We start from the raw sequence: 25,293 nt of genomic DNA on the forward strand, positions 1-25,293 counted from the left end.
TCAAAAGACTGAGGGAATTTACATCTGTTTAGTCTGTGATTTATTGGAATTCTTAATATTATGCAAAAGCTTTTTGATGTTTTCCTAATCATAACAGTGTGCTATCTCATCAGCAAAAGAAACATCCAACAACAAACATTCAAAAATGTATGATTTGTGAAGGAGAATTTTTATTCAATACTGTTACATGAAGACTTAATATTTAAGCAGACATTTGTTGCCCCCTAGTGGCTAAAGTTTTAATGATCAACATTCTATGTATCATGGTTTTAAGGGTGCTGTTTCTGTATAAAGTTCTCTATAAAGTGTAACCTGCATTGCCACAATATACATACATTCCTTATTTAACATCTGATTAAGCAACAGGATTATTTGAAGATTTAAATTATGGCATTTTAGTACTTGGGGAATTCAGGACTAAAACTGAAACACATTAAAATCATGACTGCATCTTGAAGTAAACATTACACGTTACAGTGCCTGCAAGAACCTTCATTTTATTAAAGTTGACAATAAGAAATCATCCATATTATTTATTATATATTATTTATTTATTTTCGAGCCATTAAGGATTTGCGTGAGATGGTCCAGATATCCTAACTTTACAGTCTCATCAGGGTAATCAACTAATCTGTATCAAACCTACATGAATAGAGCAAGTTCATGAAATATGATTAACTCAAAAGATGACAGTTTTGCAAATAAAAATGTATATAATGATGCTCAATTACAAATAATACAGTTTAGCACTGTATATCACAAGACACCAAGTACAACCAAATACAATACAATAAGATTAAACTAAGATAATGTATATAACAAGATTGAGCGCATTACTATGAACAGAGGACAATGCAACAACAATATGGCCGCTCCGGCAATGGAGTCCAGCCTTTCGGAGGCGTTTGCCAACCTTTGTGCATGCGCAGTTGCTGATATGACCTCCCAAAAATAGGTTTGTTGCACAATTTGAGCTTAAGAAACAAAAGTTAAGGTACAGTTGATGTCAGGATTAATTGTTGGTCAGAAATATGTTACTTAATTGTGATTTTAAAGTCTTGCATGGCTGAAATAACTGCCCATAAGAGTTGCAAACATGTTTGCCTACTGGCGCGACTTCCCTACAAAGCTACTTTGGTTTAAATAAGAATATAGTATTATGATTCCCCTGGAGGCCATACCGAATATTATGTCATTTAAAAAAATCTAATTTGTGAAGCAGTAACTTATATTCAAAATTAAAGTTAATCTATATTGTTCAAAGTCAGTAAGTAAACATGACATGAGAGATATGAAAACAAACTGAATATACTGAGTTTAAAGATAACTTTGGTAAGAACGGATAATACATGGAATGTAACCAAGCAGCGAAACCCAAAATAAGACCCTTATAATAAAATACTGCATTTAGCATAACACCAATATAAAACCAACATAACCATTAAAATATCCCTAAGTCTATGCAGTACCCATAAACAGATCACCGTTACCAAGAATGACCACACGCACAATGCTGAAGTATGCTGCATTTCTAAGGCTCTGGGCTAAAGTTAATGTGATGATCTCTTAACTCGTGATCCATGGTAAAGCCGCGTGGAATTAGGGTAAAACTCCTGGCTCGTGTGAAAGCAGCATTTAGTCATAAAATGAAGTGCAGGTGCCCAAGGAGTTGAACCATCTGTAGGAAGAATGAGGAAAACAGGTCACGCTGCCGAAGTCCTACAGAGCCACAGTAGCATCAAAAGCCACAGAAAGAAACATCTAGGTAGAATGAAAAGGTTATGAATAAAAACATTTATAACCCCCCATAATAAACAGACAAATGTGACCCTGGGCCATATGGCATATTTTTGTAATTTAGATTTATTCACTATATAATAAATAAGCTTTGTATGGTTTGATTGGATAGGACAATATTTGCCTGAGATACAAATATTTGAAAATCTGAGGGTGCAAAAAATCTAAAAAAAAAAAAAAAAAAAAAAAAAAATAGCCGTAAAGTGTAATTGGCAACACATAATATTAATGCAAATACATTTTAGATATTTCTTGGCCATTGCTACATATATACCCGTGTCACTTATGAGTCACAAATGTCTGTTTCATACTTCTACAACAAAGGCTGCAAAATAATAAACGGACATCAGACATTGCTTTATTCCTAGAACAATAGAGACAGCGCGCAGTTATGCAAATTTGAAAACCACGCCCACCGGGGGGAAACAATCCAACAGTCTCCATTGACCCCGTACTGCAAAGGCCGCCTCCCTGTCATCTCCGGCTCATAACAAAAAACAGAATAAAAGCTGCTGTGTGACAATATGTACAGCTAACAAGCCAAAAAAACACAAAAATACGTTTTTATAAGCTGTCGATCCGAAAAACCAAGCCTTTAAGGAGAAAAAAGTGGATCCCTGACTACGTTTCCCCCTAGTGGACGCAGTTCTACTAATAGGAGTACTATGAAAAGTTGCCTGTTTCCACTTTTGTGTCTTAAATTGTCGTTTTTTGGGGTCGACAGCTTACAAAAACGTATTTACATATAAAACTTAAAAACAGAATAATGCCTAAAAGCTGCTGTGTGACAAGGTGCACAGCCAACAAGCCAAAAAAATCCAGAATTAAAGGAATATTCCATTTTTTTCAAAGAAAAATCCAGATAATCCACTCACCACCATGTCATCCAAAATGTTGATGTCTTTCTTTGTTCAGTCGAGAAGAAATTGTGTTTTTTGAGGAAAACATTGCAGGATTTTTCTCATTCCAATGGACTTTAATGGACACCAACACTCAACTCAACACATAACAGTTTCAAAGGACTATAAACGATCCCAAACGAGGCACAAGGGTCTTGTCTGGCGAAGCGATTGTCATTTTTGACAAGAAAAATGGAAAATATGCTCTTTTGAACCACAACTTTTCGTCTAGGTCCGGTCCAGCGCGACCTAACGTAAATGCGTAGTGACGTAGGGAGGTCACGTGTTACATATATAAAACGCACATTTGCGGACCATTGTAAACAATAAACTGACACAAAGACATTCATTAGTATCAGTTGACATACAACAACTTCAGAACGGTCCTCTTTCAACACACTTGTAAACACTGGGGCGGAGTTTCTCGTTCGTCCTCTGTGACCTCTTGACGTCATGACGTATTGCGTGGGGTCACGCTGGCGCATCACGACCGGATCTAGACGAGAAGTTGTGGTTTAGAAGTGCATGTTTTTTGTTTTTCTTGTCAAAAATGACAATCGTTTCGCTAGACAAGTCCCCTCTACCTCGTTTGGGATCGTTTGTAGTCCTTTGAAACTCCGTTGAAAAAAACTGTTACGTGTTGAGCTAAGTATTAAATGTTGGGCTCTATTAAAGTCCATTAAAATGAGAAAAATCATGCAATGCTCTCCCCAAAAAACACAATCTCTTCTCGACCGAACAAAGAAAGACATCAACATCCTGGATGACATGGTGGTAAGTAAATTATCTGGATTTTTCTTTTAAGAAAATGGAACATTCCCCTAAGTTTTCACAAGCTGTCGACCCCAAAAAACGAGCGTTTAAAGACACAAAAGTGGAAACAGGCAATTTTCATAGTACTTTTATTAGTAGAACTGCACCCACTACAGGGAAACTTAGTCACCGATCCACTTTTTTCTCCTTTACGTCTCAACAGCTTATAAAAACGTATTTCTGTTTTTTTTTTTTTGCTTGTTAGCTGTACATACTGTCAAAAAGCAGCCTTTGACATCATTCCGTTATTTGCCAAAAGCCAGAAATGACAAGGAGGCGGCCCATCGCAACACAAATTCGATGGAGACGGTTGGATTGTTTTCCCCCCCGGTGGGCGTGGTTTTTAGGTTATGACGCGCTGCGCTCTGTTTCCATACACTAAGTGATCACAAAAGATCTCAAAGTTGAAATATAGCTAAGATAAAAAAGACAGGAACTTCAGTACCAAGCAGCGGTGGAGTGACACAGACTCGACTTAAATCTTAGTAGTGAGGGGACCGCTGCTCTGGATATTCTTCATGATAGACTGAACCACATCTAGGGTTGTGCCCTGCCCTCCAATATCAGGTGTGTGCAACTGCAACAGAGAGAAGTCACTTTAAAAAAGGCAACCAGATGTTGAGTGAAAGACATTCAAAAGTGCAACAAGCATGCTGGTGTAATCTCTGCAAATAATCTGTATATATCAACTACCAGTTGATTTTAGTACAGTATAATGGTCACCATAAGGAGGTGACCATACCTTACTGGATTCTTAAATATATTTATTAGCTACTGTGAAAGAAGCTGTTATCAGAGTCTTACTGCCAACTTCAAAGTTGATAGGCAGGTAATCACACCTGACATTGTCCCTATTAACTGAAGCTAGCTGTACAAGGTGTGTCAGGGATCACTCCCAAAACATATTGTGTACAGTTAAAATACAAAAAGCAGAAGAATGTGACCGACCCCAGTTTCATTCATGGTGGTAAGGATTGAACCTCGAATCATGTTGGCGAAGGCATGAAGTCTAAAGAAAAACAGAATGGTTGAAAAACTACATTGCTTTTAAATGGTGTTAATGCTGTAATCACACAAAAGGAACATTTTGGAAGATGACAGAAAGAAGCACAAAACCAAAAGCATCACAATTAGGCTATCATATAAAATAACTCTCATTCACTTACTCGAGATGATCTAACATGAGACAGCTGGCAAGCAGCATGGCGGTGGGATTGGCTATGTTCCTGTTGGCTATGCTCTTTCCTGTGTTCCTGGTGCCCTGTTATAACGTAGTTGATTTCTAGTCATTTAAATGTTAACTCAATTGCAGTACAACAAAAATATTTCCTTTCTTTCAAAAGGGTGTGGGAGTAATGGTTGTAGAATGAAGAGGAACAAATTGGTTTAAAATCAGACTCAAATAAGATTTTATCAAGTATTGTATTAAAGTGTTTCTTGACATTATGCTTTTAAATCGGAAATCCGATATATTAAATGTGGTGTTCTCAGTTTGTCACACCACAGAAAAATGTGTTATTAACCACCCAGCCAAATTTAAAGGTCCAATTTTCCTGTGTTTTTGAAGCTTTGATTGTGTTTACAGTGCACAATATAACATGTGTTCATGTTTCAAGTGTAAAAAACACGGTATTTTTCACTCAATTTACTATATCTATATTCACTGTCCTAAAACGGGATGATGTCTTCCTTGTTCTACGAAGTCCCTCCTTTAGAAATACGTAAAGAGTTCTGATTGTGTAGTTTGTTTAGTGTGTTGTAATTCGATAGCAGCTTAGCTTAGCAGAGCCGTGTGAGCTTAGCTGGCGACTGGCGTATTCCTGTGGGCGGAGTTTAGTCAAAAAACTGTTCTAGTGATGTCATTAAAGCAGGAAGTAGAGGGCTGTAGTCCAAACCGGCCGTTCACTGTAGGCTTTAAAAGGGGACTTCTGTTAAAGAAAATATATCGCCTGACAGTAATTTTGAGCTTTATCATTTTGCAGGTATTGTTTATGCTCTAACAGCAACATTACACACTAAGTAAAGTTTGAAAAATGGGATCAGGAAGAATGTGACCTTTAATGATGAAATAGTTAACAAAATCTTTTGTTTATGTCACAAACCAACCGTTTCAAACACAGCGTAGTCTCGCCCATAGTTTGCACCAGGCACCAGACCGGGTCCACCCACCAGCCCGGCACACACATTGCTAACCACATTGCCGTATAGGTTAGGCATCAACATGACATCAAACTGCTGAGGCTTGGCAACAAGCTGAAACAAACAATAAGTACAGTAATGGCTTTTGTGTCCAAATTTTGCTAGCATATGCAGCACACATCAAAACAATGCATTAATAGTGTGCAAGCCATTCCTATAATGTAAACTAATATGTGACCCTGGACCACAAAACCAGTGATAGGTCACACAGGTATATTTATAGCAATAGCCAACACTACATTGTATGGGTAAAAATATTGATTTTTGTGCCAAAAAGGGGACATATCATGAAAATCTGACTTTTTTCCATGTTTAAGTGCTATGATTAGGTCCCCAGTGCTTCTATCAACCTAGAAAATGTGTAAAAGAGCAACCCAACCTTACTTAGTTTTGGTAAACCATTCTCTGCAAGCATGTGAAAAAATAGGTCATTGAAATTTGGCTCCCGTTGTGATGTCAAAAGGGGATAAATAATACCACCCCTTAATCTGCACTATCCAACCACGGCACTGCCATTTAGCGCAGAGATCAGCTCATTTGCATTTTAAAGGCCACACCCAAAAATGGCACATTTTTCCTCACACCTTCAAAATTGCAATTTTAACATGCTATAATAAATTATCTATATGGTATTTTGCACTAAAACCTCACATATGTACTCTGGGGACACCAAATATGTATATAACATCTTTAAAAAACTTTATGAAATGTCCCCTTTAAGCAAAAAATCATGTTCTATGAAAATATTATGTATATTTCCTATTGTAAATATATTAAAGATTGATTCAACACATTAGCCATTTGCACAACTTTAAGCCAAATGTTGTCCTATACTTACAAACCGTACATTAATGGAAAGCTTATTTATTCAGCTTTTAGCTAATGTATAAATCTTTATTTTAAAAAAATCACCCTTATGACTGATTTTATGGTCCAGGGTCACATATGAGAACATCATGACTTATTGGATTATTAATGAGTGCTCTACCTGCATGGTGGTGTTATCAACAATCATAGTATCAAACTGAATGTCAGGGTATCCAGAGGCCACCTCCTTACAGCACTGCAAGAACAAACCATCACCCAGCTTCCTGTTAAGAGAAGGAAGTGAGACTATATTATTCATACCGCAACATAACTGTAAAGTTAAACTGCAGAAAACCAACTAACTAACATGATGTTAGCCTTGTGGACAGCCGTGACCTTGCGGCGACCTTTCTCACGGGCCATTTTGAAGGCATAGTCAGCGATACGGAGGGAATTGTTGCGGGTAATGATTTTTAGGGACTCCACAACTCCAGGTACACTCTAAAACACATGAGAAATAATGCTTCAGCAGTTTGTTGTGTCATTTTAACTGATATCGGTTTTATGCTTTCATGTCAAATAAAGCAAGTGTCAAGTGTGTGGAATAAAACTTCTGACCTCATGCTCCAGGCTGCTGTACTCGCCCTCCGTGTTCTCTCTGATGATGATGATGTCTATGTTTTGGTGGCGCGTCTGGACCCCAGGAAGCGACTGGCAGTGCATCACATTGGCATACAGATCCAGACTTGTGCTGAAAGAAAGTGAAAGCTGTGTTGAGAGCGAACTACCGCCATTTTTTCATCGATAAAACATGATTATTTGTTTTTCTGTGTAGCAGCATTACCGTAAAAGATTATTCCTTGACTTGTGATCAGGGGGCATGTTGTGAGGGGTCTCAATGTTACCTGCAAATTAAATTGTTAATGTTATTTTTTCGATCTACAATGCCACTAATAATAAACAGAAAATTATAAGATTGTTAATTGGTAGCTGGATGTCAACACAGACCCTTAAGAGCAACACCATTGCGTCGAATGGCTGTAATGGCATTGTGAATGTCATCCTCACTGGCTGATGCTGAATTTACATTCACCACCTCAAAGTCCACAGGAACACAGCTGAACCTAAAATTCAATAGAAAATACTTATTTAGGTCAGCCAATTTCCTTGCAATTCTGCCCCATAAACAAAAACTAGAGTAACTACAGCATCAAATAGTGATAGAGGAATTATTTATATTTATGGAAAGAACTGATATGACAAACCTGAAGAGTTCCCGCACATGGTTGAGCAGCTCTGGTCCAATCCCATCTCCAGGAATCAATGTTACAGTGTGCCGACCTCCATACTTGGCAGGAGGCGGCTGCATGCAAACATATGTAACATTTCATTGACTATAATACGTATGTGTGTTATTAGAAAATAGCCGTGCATGATTTAAATGTGTGCGATGACTTACTATAATTTGTCCCTTCAAGATAGAGGCAGAGGAATATAAAAAAGTTAAGAGAAAATTAGGAACAACAGAAAGTTTTAAGTATTTTAAATATATTTAACAGAAATGTAATTTCTTCCTTTTGTTTTTGAGTGACAGTGCAATAAATATCGTTATCCTAAGAAGTGAATGGCCTCCACTAGTCACTAGAAAAAACAAAAGCACTGACTGAGCTGTCAGCTAAAGACAGTAACCCACTGTGTATGTAGCTTTTCCTTTTTGATCGTTCAGTGCTGCTCCAAAGACCTGAAAAAGGTGAAAAAAGAAAAGTAAGTATTCAAGGAAGTTGTCTGCTTGCAGCATTTGGCGCACGCGATCAATAATGACAGGTAGGCAGGTCTATGTGTCTAAGTTAACTCATTAGGTTTTGAAACCCTTTCAGTAATCCAGTCAAACTTTAGGCTCCTGACAACGTACTTTACATTTTTTATATGCATACATTAATTTATTGGGCTACATTCATTTATGAAACACAGGATGTTATCGAGCTAATTTTGACCTTGCTTTACGGTGTCACGAGTCACGGCATGCTCATCTTCACGCATCAAATTATTTTATGTATTTCTGATCGTCTGTTTATATTTAATTAATGACTTGCCTTGACTGTATTTCCCAATCGCCCTCCAAATATGGGCTTTAAAGCTTTGGTAAGAGTAGCCATCGCGCCAGGGTGCATGTGCTTAATGTTTCGGGGTTAAACAAGAACCGGAGGCGAAAAGGTTCCGGATTGTTTTTAATAACAAATAAATGTGTAGTCTTTAAATACGAATAGAATACACATCTTCTTCAAGGACAGTTTCAGAATGGCTGTTTTTGATTTATGAGTAAGAGGTTTATAGTTTTTCATGGTTATGGTTGTTGTCTGTTATAGTATACGTTATATTGTAGGACAGAATGTGAAAGTCAAATTAAATAAACTAATTTGTTACTGTCATTCATATTTAATTGATGTACCATCGATAAATGTACGATCACACATTGATTTTGTTCAGCAATACGCACTGCCTCAAGCTAAAATTATTACGTCTATACTACTACACACCTAGTTTGTAAAATTCATTTAATTTGAATTTGAGAAAATAAACAGTAGGACAAGTCGATTTAAAAAAACACATTATTTGCATAATTTTGCCTGGGTTGCCATATCTGCACAATTAAAAAAAACCCGATGGCCAATTGAAACGACCCCAAACACCCAACACTTTTTTTTCCCCAAAAACCAACACAGCTATTAAACTATTGAATTATTAATATTTAATTGCATAAACATTGTGTCAAATCGAGTTAACCAACTTCTGAAACAGGTATCTCAGCCTAGGATCCACAGTCCCAGTCAATTTTTAGGTTTTCAGTGGAGTATTAATTTTGAGCAAAATTTCCCATGGAGCAACCACGATGCGAGAAGTAAATGAGATGGAGTGAGAATTGGAAAACGGTAAACACAGTGGAGCTGGAGCGGAGTGATTCCAAAATGCTTAAAGTGAAAAACGGAAGTTCTGGCTGCTCCATTCACATACTCTGGTTTGCACACATTCCAAACATAGTTTATTCGACAATTTTGGAGTGTGCATTGTATGACCTATGACGTACTAACTACAACCAAGAAAAAAAATTCCTATGGGGATGTTAATTAAACAAATAAAAATTAACCATAAAGAATCATTATCTTTGTAAATAAATCAGTAACATTTGAAAAGAGCCCTTCAGCTCACAGTTTTTCTTTTTGAACGTGGTGGCTCCTCAACTCCTGTGATAACTGTGCTCCTCCAGCACAGTTTTGTTGCCGTTAGAATATACATTTTGTAGAGTAGTAGATTATTCAATACAAGCAAAAATCCACATATATTATATATTCAAATGTCAAACAAACCTTTACCCTATGAGCATATCAGTTCCGCGTAGAAACCGCAGACTTGGCAACACTGTCTGATGCGAGCCAGAGAACCACGTGTTCACAATACGTTGCCCAAACCGGAAGAGTGTAAACCGGGCTAGTAACTGATGTACACATTTAACGTTAGCGTAGAGGACAACGGACCCTGAATTATCACTGCTGTAGTATTATGTGTAGAGTAACTGCTATTTTCTCGACTTAATTTCTAACGTCTCGGCGATTAACCGAGTTTTACTCGGTGTTTCAAGATGTACGTGCTGCGTTGGACGCGAGTAAATTAATCGTAGCAACTTCACATCCCAAGGGACGAGCTGTTTATCACCAGTACAAACCTGCTGAACGGGTTCAAGCCCACAATCAATTCAAAAGGTATTTAAACAAATGTACTACTTGAAAGACAAAATGCTAACGTTATGTTTTGCGAGTTAGCCGCATTTAGATAAATTGACATCATGATTTGATGCTTGTGTCTAGGCGTCAACTCCAGTGGGAGTTTGTCTTCACTTGACAGTAACAGATCTAATGTTATACATGATAAGACCTCCACAGTCTGGGTTTAACGCCTTTGGGAGTCCCTACCTTAATCCAGTTGTATTAAACATGCTAGTGTTTGAACTTCATGTACAGGCATAATTTAGATGTTATTTAAAAGTACAATTCTTTTCTGTTTAATTTGATCTGAAAGTTACATTTAAGTTAAAATATAAATGTAGAAAATGTGCTCTGCTTTTGTTAAAAAAAAGTGATAAATGTATTGGGTTTGTTAACCGCATCTTGTCACTTTCTACAAACAGAATATTAAACGGAGTCCAGCTGCTGACCAGAAATAGCTGCCATGAGGCTTGCAGGTTTTGCATTTTTATACTCGCCTATTCCCATTTATTTATACACTTAAGTCTGACAATGGCGTCTAAACGCTACTTTGCTTTTGTCTTTGTCAGTGGCCCTGCGTGCTGTTGCTTTGGTTTTACTGTTGGGCTTCACCTGGCTTCTAGCCAATTCTATGCTAGGAGGAGATAGTAACTCCTTAATACGTGGTCTCTTTAGCGGAAAGCATGCGGCAGGGCTTTTTAACATTAACAAAAGAGGAGAATAATAGCAATCATTTTGTAATTCCTGTTTCGATTGATAATGAATGACGTTTTATCTGTTATAGGAAAACAAGAAGAGCCTACTCCAGGTAAAAATGAATTTGGATTGAAATTCCACACTTACCCATTTCATCTAAACATTTTTTAATATTATTTGCATTATTTGATGCAATTACAATTTTCTTCTGCAGAACCAAGACCACATAAGTACAAGTGTGGTCTGTCAGCCCCATGTCCCCCCAAACATATGGCATTCAGGCTGACCTCTGGTGCTGCCAATGTCATCGGCCCAAAAATCTGTCTGGAGGACAAAGTGCAAGTTTCTTTACTTTTTAACTTATGCTTTTTCACTGTCTCTGTATTTAAAAAGCTTGCATGATTATCCCGGCATCTACGCTTTGCATGTAACTTGGGTTACTTATTATTTGCATGTATCGGCCTCAATGCCAGACTCATAATGTTTTGGGGAATGTGATGCAAAGCATTGGTCTCTTATTTTTTTTATTATAATTTATTACATTTACTTTTGGTTCTAACTATAAAATGCAAAACATCACCTTGTCAAAAATGAGATGCTGATATTGACCAAATATTCTCTGCAAGTTTTGCACATTCAATAAATACTTTGCATGGAAGATAAATGTAAAATAGATCACATTCAAACTTGTGTCCCTCTTGAGTACTTGGACCTAAATACAACCCAAATGTGGCAGCTACATGCATCACATTGCCCTAATGTATGGTTCAGTTTCTTCATTTTTCACGACTTTCATCATTTGTGATGCTTCTTGTTGCATCATTTTGCAACTGTTTACTGTAGGGATGGGTGATATTTGCATGCGATATCATGCGCATCTAGTCAGTAAAGCCGGTTCCTTATTTAGTGGTGGATCGCCATCGGCTGCTTTCAGATGGAGCGGCGTTTGCTGCACGGAGCCTTGGTTCACTGACAGGCTGGGCCATATCGCATACATTCGCAGGCGATACATCCGCGATAATTACTGTGAAATTGCCCTGATTGTCGGTGAACTACGGCTCTGTGTGGTGGGTGCCGCTCCATCTGAAGGCGGCTGATGGGGATTTACTTCTAATCACGAAACCGGCTTCACTGACGAGATGCGTGATGACAAACACATGCAAATTATCGCCCATCCCTAGTTTACTGTGTTTTGTCCAAAAAAGCTTGCATTCACTTAGAGGGTTTTGCAGCGGAGTACAGTCAAATTTATTAAATATCAATAAAATGACTAAAGTGCCATCTGTGTGAAAATAAGGCATTTTTTATTTTTTTTACTTATAAACTTTTCATTGCCATTAAAGTGAAATTACTTATCCTAAACATAAGAGCCTGATCAAAAATGCTAATTTACAAGATAACATGTCAGACGCACTTAGAGGGTTTTGTATCTAAATTCCTCATTTATTGTACAATGGATGCTATTAATAGGAATAGCTTAAAGGCGGAGTGCACAATCTCTGAAAGCTAATGTTGACTTTTGAAATCAACTAAACAAACACATAGAATCTGGACCCGCCCCACACATACGCAACCCAGGCAACGATGTCACTTAGTAGACATGCCCCTTACTGATGATTGGTTACAAGTGTGTTGTGGTACTCGGTTCGTCTCCCTTTTCCAAAGCTTATTAATTAGATTAGATTTGTAAATTAAATTTTTGTGATGCTTATTGACTTGATTCTTATCTGGTCTTACAGTCTTATCAGCAGTGCCAAAAACAATGTTGGCAGAGGACTCAATATTGTTTTAGTAAATGGTAAATATCTCAGCTTCTCTGTGTTCTTTTCAAGATGTTTTGATTTGCAAATGCCACATTTTAATTAATTTGCCATTTCTCAGGGGTTAATGGAGAAGTTTTGGACATGCGATCTTTTGATATGTGGGCAGGAGGTAAGCTTATATTTATAGTAGTATACAGTATTGTTTGATTAGGTTTTCTCAAGAAGTGGTCTATCATCCTTTTTTCCTTTACAGATGTTTCAGAACTGCTGAAGTTTATTCGTCCACTCCATGAGGGAACTCTAGTATTTGTTGCTTCCTTTGATGACCCAGCTAGCAAGTAAGAGCCTGTTGTTTTCAGCATTTCTTATTTACATCATGGCACATGACATAATATCTGCCACATGCTCCTATAGCTCAGTTGGTAGAGCATGGCAATAGCAATGCCATTATGATGTGCACACAGACTGATAAGGTATACAGAGTATACCTTTAAATGTAAAAGTTGTTTTGGACAAAAGCACCTGAAAAATGCTAAATTTAAATGGATAGTTCACCCAAAAATGAAAAGTCTGTCATAATTTACTCATCATCATGTTTTTCCAAACCTGTATGAATTTCTTTACTCTGTTGATTACAAACAAAGATATAAAAAAAAATGATGGTAACCTTAGAGTTGATGGTGCCCATTGGCTTCCATAGCCGGATAAACGAATACTATGGAAGTCAATGGGTAACATTAACTGTGTGCTCACCATCAAAATATCTTTGTGTTCAACAGAAAAATAAACTAACACAGGTTTAGAACAACATGAGGGTGAGTAAATGATGACAACATGTTCAATTTTGGGTGAACTATCCCTTTAATGCTCTAAAGCCAATACACCTTGCTGCCAACAGGCCAAACTTCATTTCTCATAAATTGCTTTCTTTATGGTTAAATATGTGGTGTTTATATATAAACACTGTTTGAAGCAGTGTAATGGTTATTATCAGCACTACGGGGCGGTTTCACGGACAGCGATTAGACTAGTCCTAGACTAAAATACATTTAAGAGCCATCCAAACTGAAAACATCTTGCACTGGCATATCTTAAAATACATGAGTGCCCTTTGTTTTGCCTCAAAATGCACACAAGTAATGTTTTTAAGGCATGTTTGTTAAAACTAATTATATTTCCTAATTAAACTAAGGCCTAGTCCTTGCTTAAGCTAATCTTTGTTTGGGAAACCAATATGTTTACTCTCAAAGTTTCTGACTTATTTTGATAAAAAATCGAGGTGAAATCGCTACAAACACTGATGTTCTATGTATGTATTAAACAAAGATTATACTATACTATAGAACTGTTATCTGTAGGGAGTAGCTTTTTGTTGACACAGCATTGTGGCTTGGCTTGCAATTACCCAAAAAGTCAATTTAAAAAAATTGGCCTTTGTTCTTTAGTTTAATTCATCATATTTACGCTGAATCAGAGTGATAAATTCTTATTCACAGGCTTAATGATGAAGCCCGACGTCTGTTTGAGGAGTTGGGGAGCACAGCAGCAAAGGAACTAAGTTTCAGGGACAGCTGGGTGTTTGTTGGAGCAAAAGGAATAGAAAATAAGAGCCCATTTGAACAGGTAGGACTTATGAAAATATGCATTATTTTTGTATTTGTGATACAATTTGTAATTCATCATTCAGCTTCCTCTGGTATTTTAATTAATCTCAAAGGCATTCAGTGGGATTAAGACAGGATTTTTAATAAGCCCCGTCATGTTCTTTTAAACCACCCTATTTATTAGGGTGTGTCCACATGCTTTTTAAGTAGAGGGCACTATTAAGTAGTGTTTTTGTCTTTGTGACTGCATGTAAAGAAAATAAGAATCTTATTTTGGGCTCCTAATACAACTGACATACAAAACATTTATAAAACTTAATAATACAATTATTATTGACAAACAATTATGTATCATACATTGATTAATATATATGGGTGACATGTGCTTTAGAAATGTGTAATTGTTACCTGTTGGGGGGTAATGCATAACAAGTAACGTGCATTATGTAATAATATTACTTTTCTGAAGTAACGAGTAAAGTAACGTATTACTTTTTAAATGTACACATTAATATTTGAGTTACTTTTTCAAAAAAGTAATGCAAGTTACTTTTTTAGTTTAATTAATTTGATTTAAAATAATTATGTACTGAATTAAACTAAACGTAGTCACATTATGCTCTCTATGCGTACACGCCTGTATGGGAACAGTTTTAGTCAGAAACTGAGATGGCAGGCCAGAGCTCGACATTTTTTGATGAAATATGCAATCTCTGAATGCAGAACTTTTCAGTTATAAAAACACCTGCAAGGCCAGAAAAAGATCAACCTCAGCCAAAAAAAGTTATGCAAAAGTAACTAAAAAGTAACGTAAGCATTACTTTCCATGAAACGCAATTAGTTACTTTTTTTGGAGTAACTTAAAGGACAAGTTCGGTATTTTACAATAAAGCCCTGTTTACAGATTGTTTATGATAAAATGGAACGGGTTTGACTGAAATTTGGACATATATGATGCTGGTCCGGGAATTTTTGGGTGTTTGTTGAATTACCCCCCACCTCTACAATGGGTGTATAGGTGCAATTGAACAATCCTTCCTAAAATGCATTAAACTTTAGTTTACAAAGACGTGAAACTCACCGAGTGGTCAGGGGTGTTCACTGATATGCTCACACAAAAATCGCTGCAAAAGATGCTTTCCAATAGGTGTTTTAGCATTCGTTGTAAACTTGTGGACCTATTTTTCCAAACGCCTCACACCCGTACATTCTTCCGCTGAGAGCTTAAATAATAGACACTTCAGCCCAGTGGGTGCCGATAATCCACCTTTGCCAATTGCAAGAATATAAACAACGTTCCCGGCGCGGAGTAATACCGTACCTCACAGCACATCTAATACAAGTCAATAAGGTTGGACAAAAAACTACGATAAAACCTGTTGGAATGCGTCTTTTGCAGCGATTTTTGTGTGAGCATATCAGTGAACATCCCTGACCACTCGGTGAGTTTCACGTCTTTGTAAACGAAAGTTTAATGCACTTTAGGAAGGATTGTTCCAGTGCACCTATGCAGCCATTTTAGAGGTGGGGGTTGATACGACAAACACCCGAAAATTCTCGGGCCTTTGATACTTGTCCTTTAATATTGCATTATAGCATTATAGTAGTGCATATAGAATTACTTTTAAAAGTAACTTTCCCCAACACTAGTTACCTGGATTACCTGGTTAATCACTATTTTAGTTTTTTAAGGTAGAATCCTTAAATGACCTAACCATGCATTCCATTAATGATATTAATGATAATGATTTACAGATAAATAGAACAGGGACTTTGCCTTTTGACTCTGCTGATCTTCTTTCTCTTCCTCTTTTTCTCAGCGAATGAAGAACAGTAAAAGCAGTAACAAATATGAAGGCTGGCCGGAGTCTCTAGAGATGGATGGATGCGTTCCTTTGCGTGCACCTTTGGAAACTTAAGTTCCTGCTGGGACTTTGAACTTTAGTACTTTAATAACAATGAACAAAATGAGCTTATTTTGAGGAAGTGAAAAGTTCTAAGTTACTCTGCTACCTAAATGCTTTACTGATTTAAAGGGTCAGTGCAGACTTTTTAATAACTTCTCTACAGATGATTTATGAAGCATTCTTTTATACAGGCGAAGGAAGAAATGGACACGAAAAACTCAAACTGGAATTTGCTCCGTTGAATTAGATGTACAAAGAAAGATTTTTAAATAAAAGAACAAATACTGGCACATTACACATAACAATATTTAAATAGTATGTTTAGAATTGTTCTATATATATATATTTATACATTAAAATGCATTTACATTCAGAGACGTAGTTATATAAATTGGAGAATGTGAGTCCAACAAGGATGGTTACCATTTTTTAAAAACCATGCTTGTGGTAAGTGTCATAAACTTAACATCATGTAATTTTTTTACATTTTCTTTGGAATTAAATTATGTTGGTGTGTTGGTTAGCGGATTAAATCACAGTTTTGCTTTTAGTATTTTTTGTAGTGTGTTTGATGGACTGGCCAACAGAGGATGCTCATTTAGGCGGATAAAGTTTAATAAATTAACATATTTATCCACTAGATTATATTCTTTGAAATTGTGCCCTTTTCATATCAACCACAGAAACATAGTGTGGTTACTTTGCATGCTATAATTGTTTCGAAAAGGTGATGGGGTATTGTTCTGTACATGTTTCGCCAACGCCAATATGCAAACAAGGACCATGGACAGCGGCACTACCTGTTTTTATACGCTAGGGCGCAGCAAAGAAGGAAAATTTGTAATGATCCACGAAATGGTGTTTATAAACTTCAATTTTACCATTTTCTGAAATTAAACTACGTTAATTTACAACATCTAGTCAATTATTCCTATATAAAGACATCAAAACAATTACATTGTTTCCTGGAATGACATGTCCAAAGTGATGAAGCAATTTGTAAAAACATTTTAATAAGCAAGCGATAGGCAGGACTATATGATGGCCTACAAAAAACGGGCAAAGATAATAAAACTAACCTTATGAATATGAAACCACAGCTAATTTTCACACGTACGACTACACGAGAAAACGTCCATTTAAAAAGAAAATTAATGGCCAGAATGTCAAAACTCAAATCTTATTGTTTGCCCCGAATCTGGTCAGCAGTCTTCACTATTTTTTCCATGAGAGCCACATTAATGCGGCTTTCACATAGGATGCGGTGTGCGCTGCGCTGCGCTATGAAACCCATTCATTTCAATGGCTTGCGCCGCGCGAGGGCGGTTTTTTGTTGTAAACATAGTTTAACTTTTGCGCTGCGCTCTGTGACGATTACCCGCGCGGCCAATAGAAACGGGGCATCCAAACAAGCAAAATGGACGAAAGCTTATACTCGGGATTCTAAGGGCTTTATTATACAAGTTTATGCTCCTACAGATACATCGGAAGGAAAGCCGTCTCATGGAAACACGTAGCAATTCAAGTTGGCATGTCAGGTGTGTTTTAAGTCAAGCAGCTTGTTGTAGGTATGCTTAAAGTTACGTGAAATGGAGACGAGCAACATCAGTCTCTGTATTCCTCGTCGACTATTTAACGCAAATATAAACACTGTAGTAATTTATTGAAAACCCCGCCTACTTTGGTCTGGCCATCAGAGCACAAATCGCTTGGCTGCGCCGAACCCAGCGGCGAGCGCAGCGCACACCGCATCCTATGTGAAAGCCGCATAATAGGACAAGATGATTTCCATTAAAAACAAAAAAACATTAACTTTACCATACAGTACGTTATATGCGTATGTAGAACCACTAGGGGCCTCTTGCTTTTAATTTCATGCGGCGCTGCGCAACCATATTGGCGTGTGACATCACTGTTTCGCGAGAGCAAGTCGAAAGCTTAAGAAGCAGTCTGATCTCACGGTGTTTAGATGTCATATGATAATCGCTCTGTGCAGGCCCTCGTGCAGTTGAACACGCTTATCGACATGCGGGTATGGTTTTCTAAAGCTAGCGTCCGGAGCAGAGAAGACAGAAAAAGCGCATGACTGCATGATCATCTCACCGTATTATTTACTGCAATGCGAGCCACAAATTAAAGCTTGTAGAGCCGCAGGAGGCTCTGGACCAGATGCTTGCCGAGACAACGCGCGACCCCGCGTGTACAGAATGAAGCGGTCGCGCGCATAGTTGGAGCACGCGGTACGAGCGCGCGTCTCTATCGCAAACCGAAAAAGGAGAAACGATTGTACTCGATTGAACTACCACGGACGCTGCAGCGACGGTTTTGTAAATTATGTAAAATAAATAAATAAATACGTGTCACACTCCACACCTCTGAATACGTCGTCGTACATTCGCCGGAAGAAAAGGTATGCCTAAAACCTCTCGGAATAGAAAAACGTTTTTTAACAGATGATGTGTCCAGAAGGAATTGCAGGATTTACATCCGTTCGTGTAAGAAAAGGAATACATTCCAGCAAAGTTACACGACAAGTGTCGTTTATTCCAATCGACATGATGACGAACTGTTGACTTGAGATAGATAAATTGACTGAAAAGCTTTCGGCCAGCGGCTTTAACGTTTACGTTAGTTGACATAACGACAAGAGGATGCAGCACACCGGTGAGTATCACTGACAGCTGAGGTAAATAATAATTAGCTTTAGTATTAACCGGGTTCATCTTAACGGATGTACATTGTAAGTTAAATTAAAAAGGCATGTTGTGTAACGTTACTGTAGCTGTGTTGTGTCTTTCAGACATCAATCCTAAATATAGCTTAGCCGCTAACACAACAAGGTGGTGCTGAAATTGAGATCGCAACGGGCTGGGCGTGCGAATTTATCGTTTTCGCGGTATTTCAGGGATTTCTCTTTTTACATACTACTACTGTACATGGCTGTTATTAAACGGGTGCTGATAACGTCGTTATCCGTTTTCTAATTGAACCACAGTAAAGGTACAATACGACTTAATGGAGTCGTTATGTCCCCATTATGCTATACGCACCCGGTAGATTTTCGTGACTGTAAATTTATCTACATCTTGTTAGCCTTCCGTTGACGTATTGAAAGTATTGCAAGTATGCACACGTTGAATATTTACTGGTGCCGTGTCCTGTTGCTAAGGCATTGAGCACTGTTGGTCACTCTTCTGGATATAATATGGTACCAGTATAACGTTAGTAGCCCTGTTGTCTTCTCGTTCAAACAATAGATTGAGATGTGGCAGCCTTACAAGCCAAACTAGTCAAAATAAGAATAACTTGAATCTTTGTGCCTGCATGTCAGATATGGAATAGGTAAAAACTTCAATTAAGATATCATTACTATATTGTAATGTAGACAACATAGAATAACATTTATAAACAACACTCACTGACACTCAATTTCACATGCTTGATCTAGATTGGATAAATTGCATTGTTGTCTTATTGGGATGACAACAAACTTTATGCCTCTTCAAATTGTCAGCTGGTCTGTCTACCTGTGTTTCAGATTTTAGTTTAGCGTCCTATTTGGAAATTACCAACCACTGTCTTTGTACTGTGTTGTTTAGTGGGATACGTCAATTTAGTCAAATTCGTTATTTTACAGTGGTTTGGTACAATATTTTTGTATTCTTCTTTAGTCAGGTTAAGCATGATTAAATTGGTTTGAAGCATAACACACAATCTCGTATTCGTAGAAATAGCTGTGCAGTAGTGTGTGGTTAAGAAATATGTCGGTGTGATTGGTCAAAAACCAATCAATTGTGACAGCAAATTACCCAGCCCACTTACATCACTGCCTGAAGCAAGTGCACAGAACCACTGAAATGATTGATGTTGAATGTTTTCATGCTGTTCACCTGTTCAGAATAAACTAAAAAAAGAACTTGTGACCACAGTCAGACCTCTGTTGCCCCATATAATTAATTTAGTTTGTGGTGGGCTAAGTCAAAGCATCATCTGGGTTTACTAAACATATAGGGCAAACTTAGTTGCAAACTATGCTGTTAATTATGTAGATAGCTAGTAATTCTAGACAGACACCATGGGGTGGTTTCCCGGACAAGGATTAGCTTAAACCAAGACTAGGCCTTAGTTTAAATAGGAAATATAACTAGTTTTAACGCACATGCCATACTAAAAACATTACCTGTGTTGTATTTTAGGATATGTCAGTGCAAGGTGTTTTCAGTTTGGACAGCTCTTAGATTTATTTTAGTCTAGGATTAGTCCAATTCGGGAAACCGCACCCATATCTCTATGGGTCGAGTTTAAAATAAATATTTATTGTCTTGTTTGCTTATCAAGAATCGAAAAAAGCCACTAAATGCTACCTCAGTCAAAATTGTGATAATAATATTGATCAAATGCTCTTGGCGCGTATTATAGACGGTTTCATCAGACGCACGTGCGGTGACGTGATTACATGTCTGAGCTGAACTTTACTTCCAGTCTTTGTTTGTTTAATGGTCTGACTAGTTGCTAAACTGATCTCGGGAACAAATACCTTGTCGAAAATAACAAATGTTTTGGTTTCCTAAAGACCGGGGAAGACGGCGATCATGGATTACTGCTATTTGATAGCAGCCGAACTGTAGTTAAGATTGTATACATTATATAGTACACATTTTACACAGTTACGTTAGCTAAGGGTAGTTTTTGATATGCTTTAGCTATGTTTGAACTAAGGTTGAACTAAGATATCTACTTGTTGTTTATTTTGCTTGTTATCAGAAATAAACTACTCTAAAAGTACTTTGTTGTTATTGATTGTTTGATGAGTTCACCGGAAGTTACGTTTGTTCAACAAAAGCCGTTTGTTTATGTTGTTACTGCTGAAACCATCTATACGGTTAACGGTTATGAAATACTTTCACTTCAAATCTGCTACATTCTGGCCTCAGGCCATTCAGAAATACCGGCTTGTTTGCAGAATCAGATAAACGTCACAGTGATTTTTCAGCAAGTCCTCTAACGGTACATTCAAACAGAACATAAGCGTTAACGAATGATGGAAGGCTTGTCTGAAGCGTGGCCAACAGCCAATCACAGTGGCCGCAACACATGCTCCGGTTTTCCATAAACGTAATTGGCTGGCTCTGCCTAGGTTATTTGCATAAGGCGATCTGATTGGCTAACGCACGCGTTGCCGCTTGAAAAGTTGAGAAATGTTCAACTTCTGCCGCTAGCAACGGCACTGACATAGCGCAAACGGATCCACAATTCAGTTCGGCAACGCATGACGTCACCCAATAAAAGTGAGTGGGAAGCGTTAACGCTTACGCCCCGTGTGAATGTACCGTAAGTGCACTGAAGAAGAATTAGATGAACGATGGTGGGGGTAGGTCAAGATGCAGTCTTTTTTACTGGGTTTACAGAATATATTTGGATATTGACCAATTTTTTTGTTTAGAAAGTAAAGTGAGCTGTGATTGGAGACGTTTAGAAGTAGGTTTTTTGCCATGTACTTAGAGGGTTTTGCAGCGAAAGGCAGTCAAATTTGTTAATACCAATGAAATGACTAAAGTGACATTTGTGAAAATAATAAGGCATTTCAATCACTTACTATAGGGATGCACGATAGGATTTTTTTTTGCCGATACCGATTTAAACAGACAATTTCTGGCCGATGCCGATACCGATATTAAACACTTGTATACAATACTATACAGTTGGTCTATTAGCTAGTTTATTTCTGCATCAAATTATTTTTACTGAACATGGATTGGATCTAATTAACATTCAACTGACCAACATAATAAGTGAGGCACAAATTAAGCTAAAACAAATATAATAAGACAGCATGACAACCTTCAAAGGTGGTTTTTGCTATTCAGCATTTATTTTATTAACAACATTAACTCATTTTTTACATATAATGGATTTCTTTATGCAGTTAGTTAATAAACAATCGGTATCGGCCTTTCTCGTGCTATTGCCGATAATATCGGCGGCCGATACATCGGTGCATCACTAACTTACTACTAACATATATTCATCTGATATTTGTAGTTTTTTTATTTATTGCTTTGCACTATGTCATCATACTCATTCTCTTTACTATCCTTTTAGTTTCACTCAAGTGTTTTGATGTTTTTGTTGCCCTGGAATTTCAACTATTGTCACTCCTGTCACTCACAGTAGCACGTTTCATCACGGGAAAATCTCACCAACTCTTTATTCTGTATGTGTGCAACAGCCCCCATCTCACTCTCTTGTTTTTTTCTCACACGTTTTTCTCACCCATTTCACCACAACCCCCCTTTTTTCTCTGCCCCCCTGGATTTCTCTCTCCCTACCCACAATTCTTTCCTGTCCCTGCTTTTTATACACACTTTTCATCTAACTTCATAATAGCCAAACCCCCCAGCCTATCTGTCTGCCCCCTCCCAAAACACACACACACCCCCTACGTTTTCTGGCTACCTCTTTGTCTGCTCAGTACATCAGTAGAGCCCTCTCAGTTCCAGGGAATTAGTGTGTGTGGCTGTGAAGAGAGCAGTGAAAAACTGCAAGGGCTTAATTTTGTGTAGCGTCTGTTGTGTTTGGAGTTTTAGAGCTATTGAGGGAACAGCGATAGTGAAGTGAAAATACACTTTTAACAACACTGTGAATAGTTTAGCTGTACCATCATTAATAACAGAACTCAGTCATGATGTTACTTAGACCTAAAAAAAATCTTGTCCAATATGAGCTGGACTTTCTGAAAGAATATAAGAGAGAAAGTGTTGGTTCTGCGCATGTCAAAAAGGATTAAATCGGATCAAATTAGCGATACATCTGGGTGAGGCTGAACAGCATATGTTATGTTCAATACAACATGTTGAATACGCTGATACACCTAACTAAAACCACCTCAGTGAAGTGACTGGGCTTGCCTTATGAAGGGTTGCCCAAAGCATTGTACTGTATGCTGAACATATTAACACATTATTATACAGCTGAGTTAAGGTTGCTCTGTCTAAAGATGCAATGATGCTTTAAATCCATTATAAAAATACCTGCTTTGACAACAACACAGCCCCTAGTGTTGACTTACAATTTAATTGTTAGAAGAATATATAATAAAGAAATGCAATTGTTAATTTAATTTTTTAACATATGTCATTTTATGTTCTTTGATATTTAACCATTTGATTTTTGCATGCTGTCTGTGTAGGTGCACTCTTTCATAGTATATATATGATGCTTCGGATGATGCATTCATCTTCGTGAACCTTGCAAGCTAAGTTAAACAAATTGCATTTTATATGAATGAGCACTGCAGTATTTGTGCAACTTGGCCTGTTCTGAATTGATCATGTCAACAATAAATGAGTTTGAGTGACGTGTGTGCTGTATGACTTTGACGCTCTGTAATTACTCGCACTGTATGTTGTTTTCATTGGAACTCCTTGTCCTCGGGACAGAGGCAAATAAGTTCGTTTAAAGCATAACTTCCTCCTCCCATGGTTTGTTTTTCCATGTCATCTTTTTCCCAAACACTCAGCTCGCTATTATTTTACAGTGCATTATATTGCTGTAATTACTTTGGACCGATACAACTCTTGTTTTATGTCAGTCAAGAGAATCATAACCATTACACATGAGGAATAACATCTGAAAGTCTCGTACTTTTACCTGGCGTGTTTTTTTCAGGAAGATCGTTAAATGAAAGGAGGAAATGCTCGTTTTAGGCGTAGCATAGCTGATGGCATCCTTAAATACATTTTTAAAAATAGTCTAATGTGAAAGAGGCGCACATACTGCCTCCCATCCCTTTGTGTATTTAAAGTTTGCATTTGAGTGTGTGAGAAAAGAGGCAGACAAAATGTATTCAGACTGTCAACTTGCTTTTTAGTAATATATCGTCTGCGGACGGATGTTAGATAAACCTGAATTGCCAGCTAAACCCGAGTTGCAATAAGGAAATGTATAACCATAATCAAAACAAAAACATTTCAGGGATGTTACTTGTAAGTACAGGTTTGAATCCAAAAGCCTTTTGTAGACGTGCAACTACATATTTTTGTGCTTTTTTATAAATACTTAGATCATAAATTTATGTAGGCCTAATTCTTACCCAATAATAGGGCTGTTTCACTTTCACATTTGTTTTCTCAGTGCTTTTTATAAGTAAGAAACCCCCTAGCATGTTGTTATTGTTGGAATGCTAAGAAACTAACCCGACTGGTAAGGACAGATGGATATGATGAGAAGAATGAAGATGATGTTACCAGGAAAAGGATGAATGCGATAAGGGGCAGGGTTTAATGGGTCAAAGGAAGCATTGACAATTACGAAAGCTTGTGTCAGGTGTTGCTGTATTTAAATACCCAAGGCACACTTATTTAGAAAACTCAATAGTCCACGACATGTAATGTAAACATGAGAGACTTTAATGCTCTCTATCTAGGGGGCAATACTGCTGACTACAATTAATATTCCATTTTAGTGCAGATGTTCCCTTAGCGATAATCTATGTTGGACACTCGTACTGCATCCTCTGAATTATTTAATCCTAAGAGCCTTAATGCCTTTATTAATAATTAATCACAATTGAGTGTTGTGTACCTTTAGATTGAACAACTTTTTTAGATTTATAATGTACCATATTTGAGTTATTCCTAAATCAGGTTTTGATTTCTTTAGAATAAGGAAGGTACTTATCTTCTGTTTGAATGCTCGTGTTTAGAATGTAAATTTACTAATCACTTTAATGGATTCAACACATTTGTTCTAGTTGCCTTTAGCAGTTGGCTACTCGCTTTTAAATAGATTTGGATGACAGTTCAGGAGCTGGGACTGATTTTTTTAGGCCTAACCACCATGGCAGGAGATTTCCAAAAAGTTTGGTTTCAGTGACCTGAAATTGCGTGTGGACGAACGGCCAAACCGCATAAAAAGCTTCAATTTTGAAAATACCTGTGTTTGGGGCCTTACTGAAGATACTCTATTGTGTTGGACACAGAGACTTTTTATTTTTGGTGGTCAAATTTTAGTCACTGTTAAGCCTAGAACTGCACAATTAATCAAAA

At 37.4% G+C, this 25,293-nt stretch overlaps 3 protein-coding genes across 11 annotated transcripts in view; 2 read left to right on the top strand and 1 right to left on the bottom strand.

Moving 5' to 3' along the window:
* Window positions 1–481: 481 nt before the first annotated feature.
* Window positions 482–8,686, bottom strand: idh3g (isocitrate dehydrogenase (NAD(+)) 3 non-catalytic subunit gamma). Its single transcript, XM_055188844.2, has 14 exons — window positions 8,609–8,686; window positions 8,209–8,256; window positions 7,975–7,986; window positions 7,781–7,878; window positions 7,524–7,639; window positions 7,360–7,420; window positions 7,134–7,266; window positions 6,883–7,016; window positions 6,697–6,799; window positions 5,616–5,762; window positions 4,676–4,770; window positions 4,458–4,518; window positions 3,955–4,086; window positions 482–1,761 (listed from the first exon to the last, which is right to left on the bottom strand). The coding sequence occupies exons 1-13, from the start codon at window positions 8,684–8,686 to the stop codon at window positions 3,985–3,987; spliced, it is 1,188 nt and encodes a 395-aa protein (XP_055044819.2). The 3' UTR covers window positions 482–1,761; window positions 3,955–3,984.
* Window positions 8,687–9,959: 1,273 nt separating this feature from the next.
* On the top strand, window positions 9,960–16,886 carry fam3a (FAM3 metabolism regulating signaling molecule A). Its single transcript, XM_073875286.1, has 10 exons — window positions 9,960–10,273; window positions 10,699–10,752; window positions 10,846–10,952; window positions 11,060–11,084; window positions 11,187–11,310; window positions 12,712–12,770; window positions 12,854–12,904; window positions 12,989–13,073; window positions 14,232–14,358; window positions 16,160–16,886. Exons 2-10 carry the CDS (start codon window positions 10,740–10,742, stop codon window positions 16,256–16,258), a joined length of 690 nt encoding a protein of 229 aa, XP_073731387.1. The 5' UTR covers window positions 9,960–10,273; window positions 10,699–10,739; the 3' UTR covers window positions 16,259–16,886.
* Window positions 16,887–18,289: 1,403 nt separating this feature from the next.
* wnk3 (WNK lysine deficient protein kinase 3) overlaps window positions 18,290–25,293 on the top strand; it is a 53,866-nt gene continuing 46,862 nt past the window's right edge. For 3 of the 9 annotated variants that reach the window (XM_073875289.1, XM_073875290.1, XM_073875293.1), the window contains exon 1: window positions 18,300–18,910. The gene's annotated coding sequence lies outside the window, so the exon portion shown is untranslated. Of the gene's footprint in view, window positions 18,911–25,293 lie in introns of all 9 variants that reach the window. The other 6 variants (XM_055188850.2, XM_073875291.1, XR_012372916.1 and 3 more) reach the window with 5 other exon arrangements.

Source organism: Misgurnus anguillicaudatus, chromosome 13 (assembly GCF_027580225.2).
Source record: "Misgurnus anguillicaudatus chromosome 13, ASM2758022v2, whole genome shotgun sequence".
Taxonomy (NCBI): domain Eukaryota; kingdom Metazoa; phylum Chordata; class Actinopteri; order Cypriniformes; family Cobitidae; genus Misgurnus; species Misgurnus anguillicaudatus.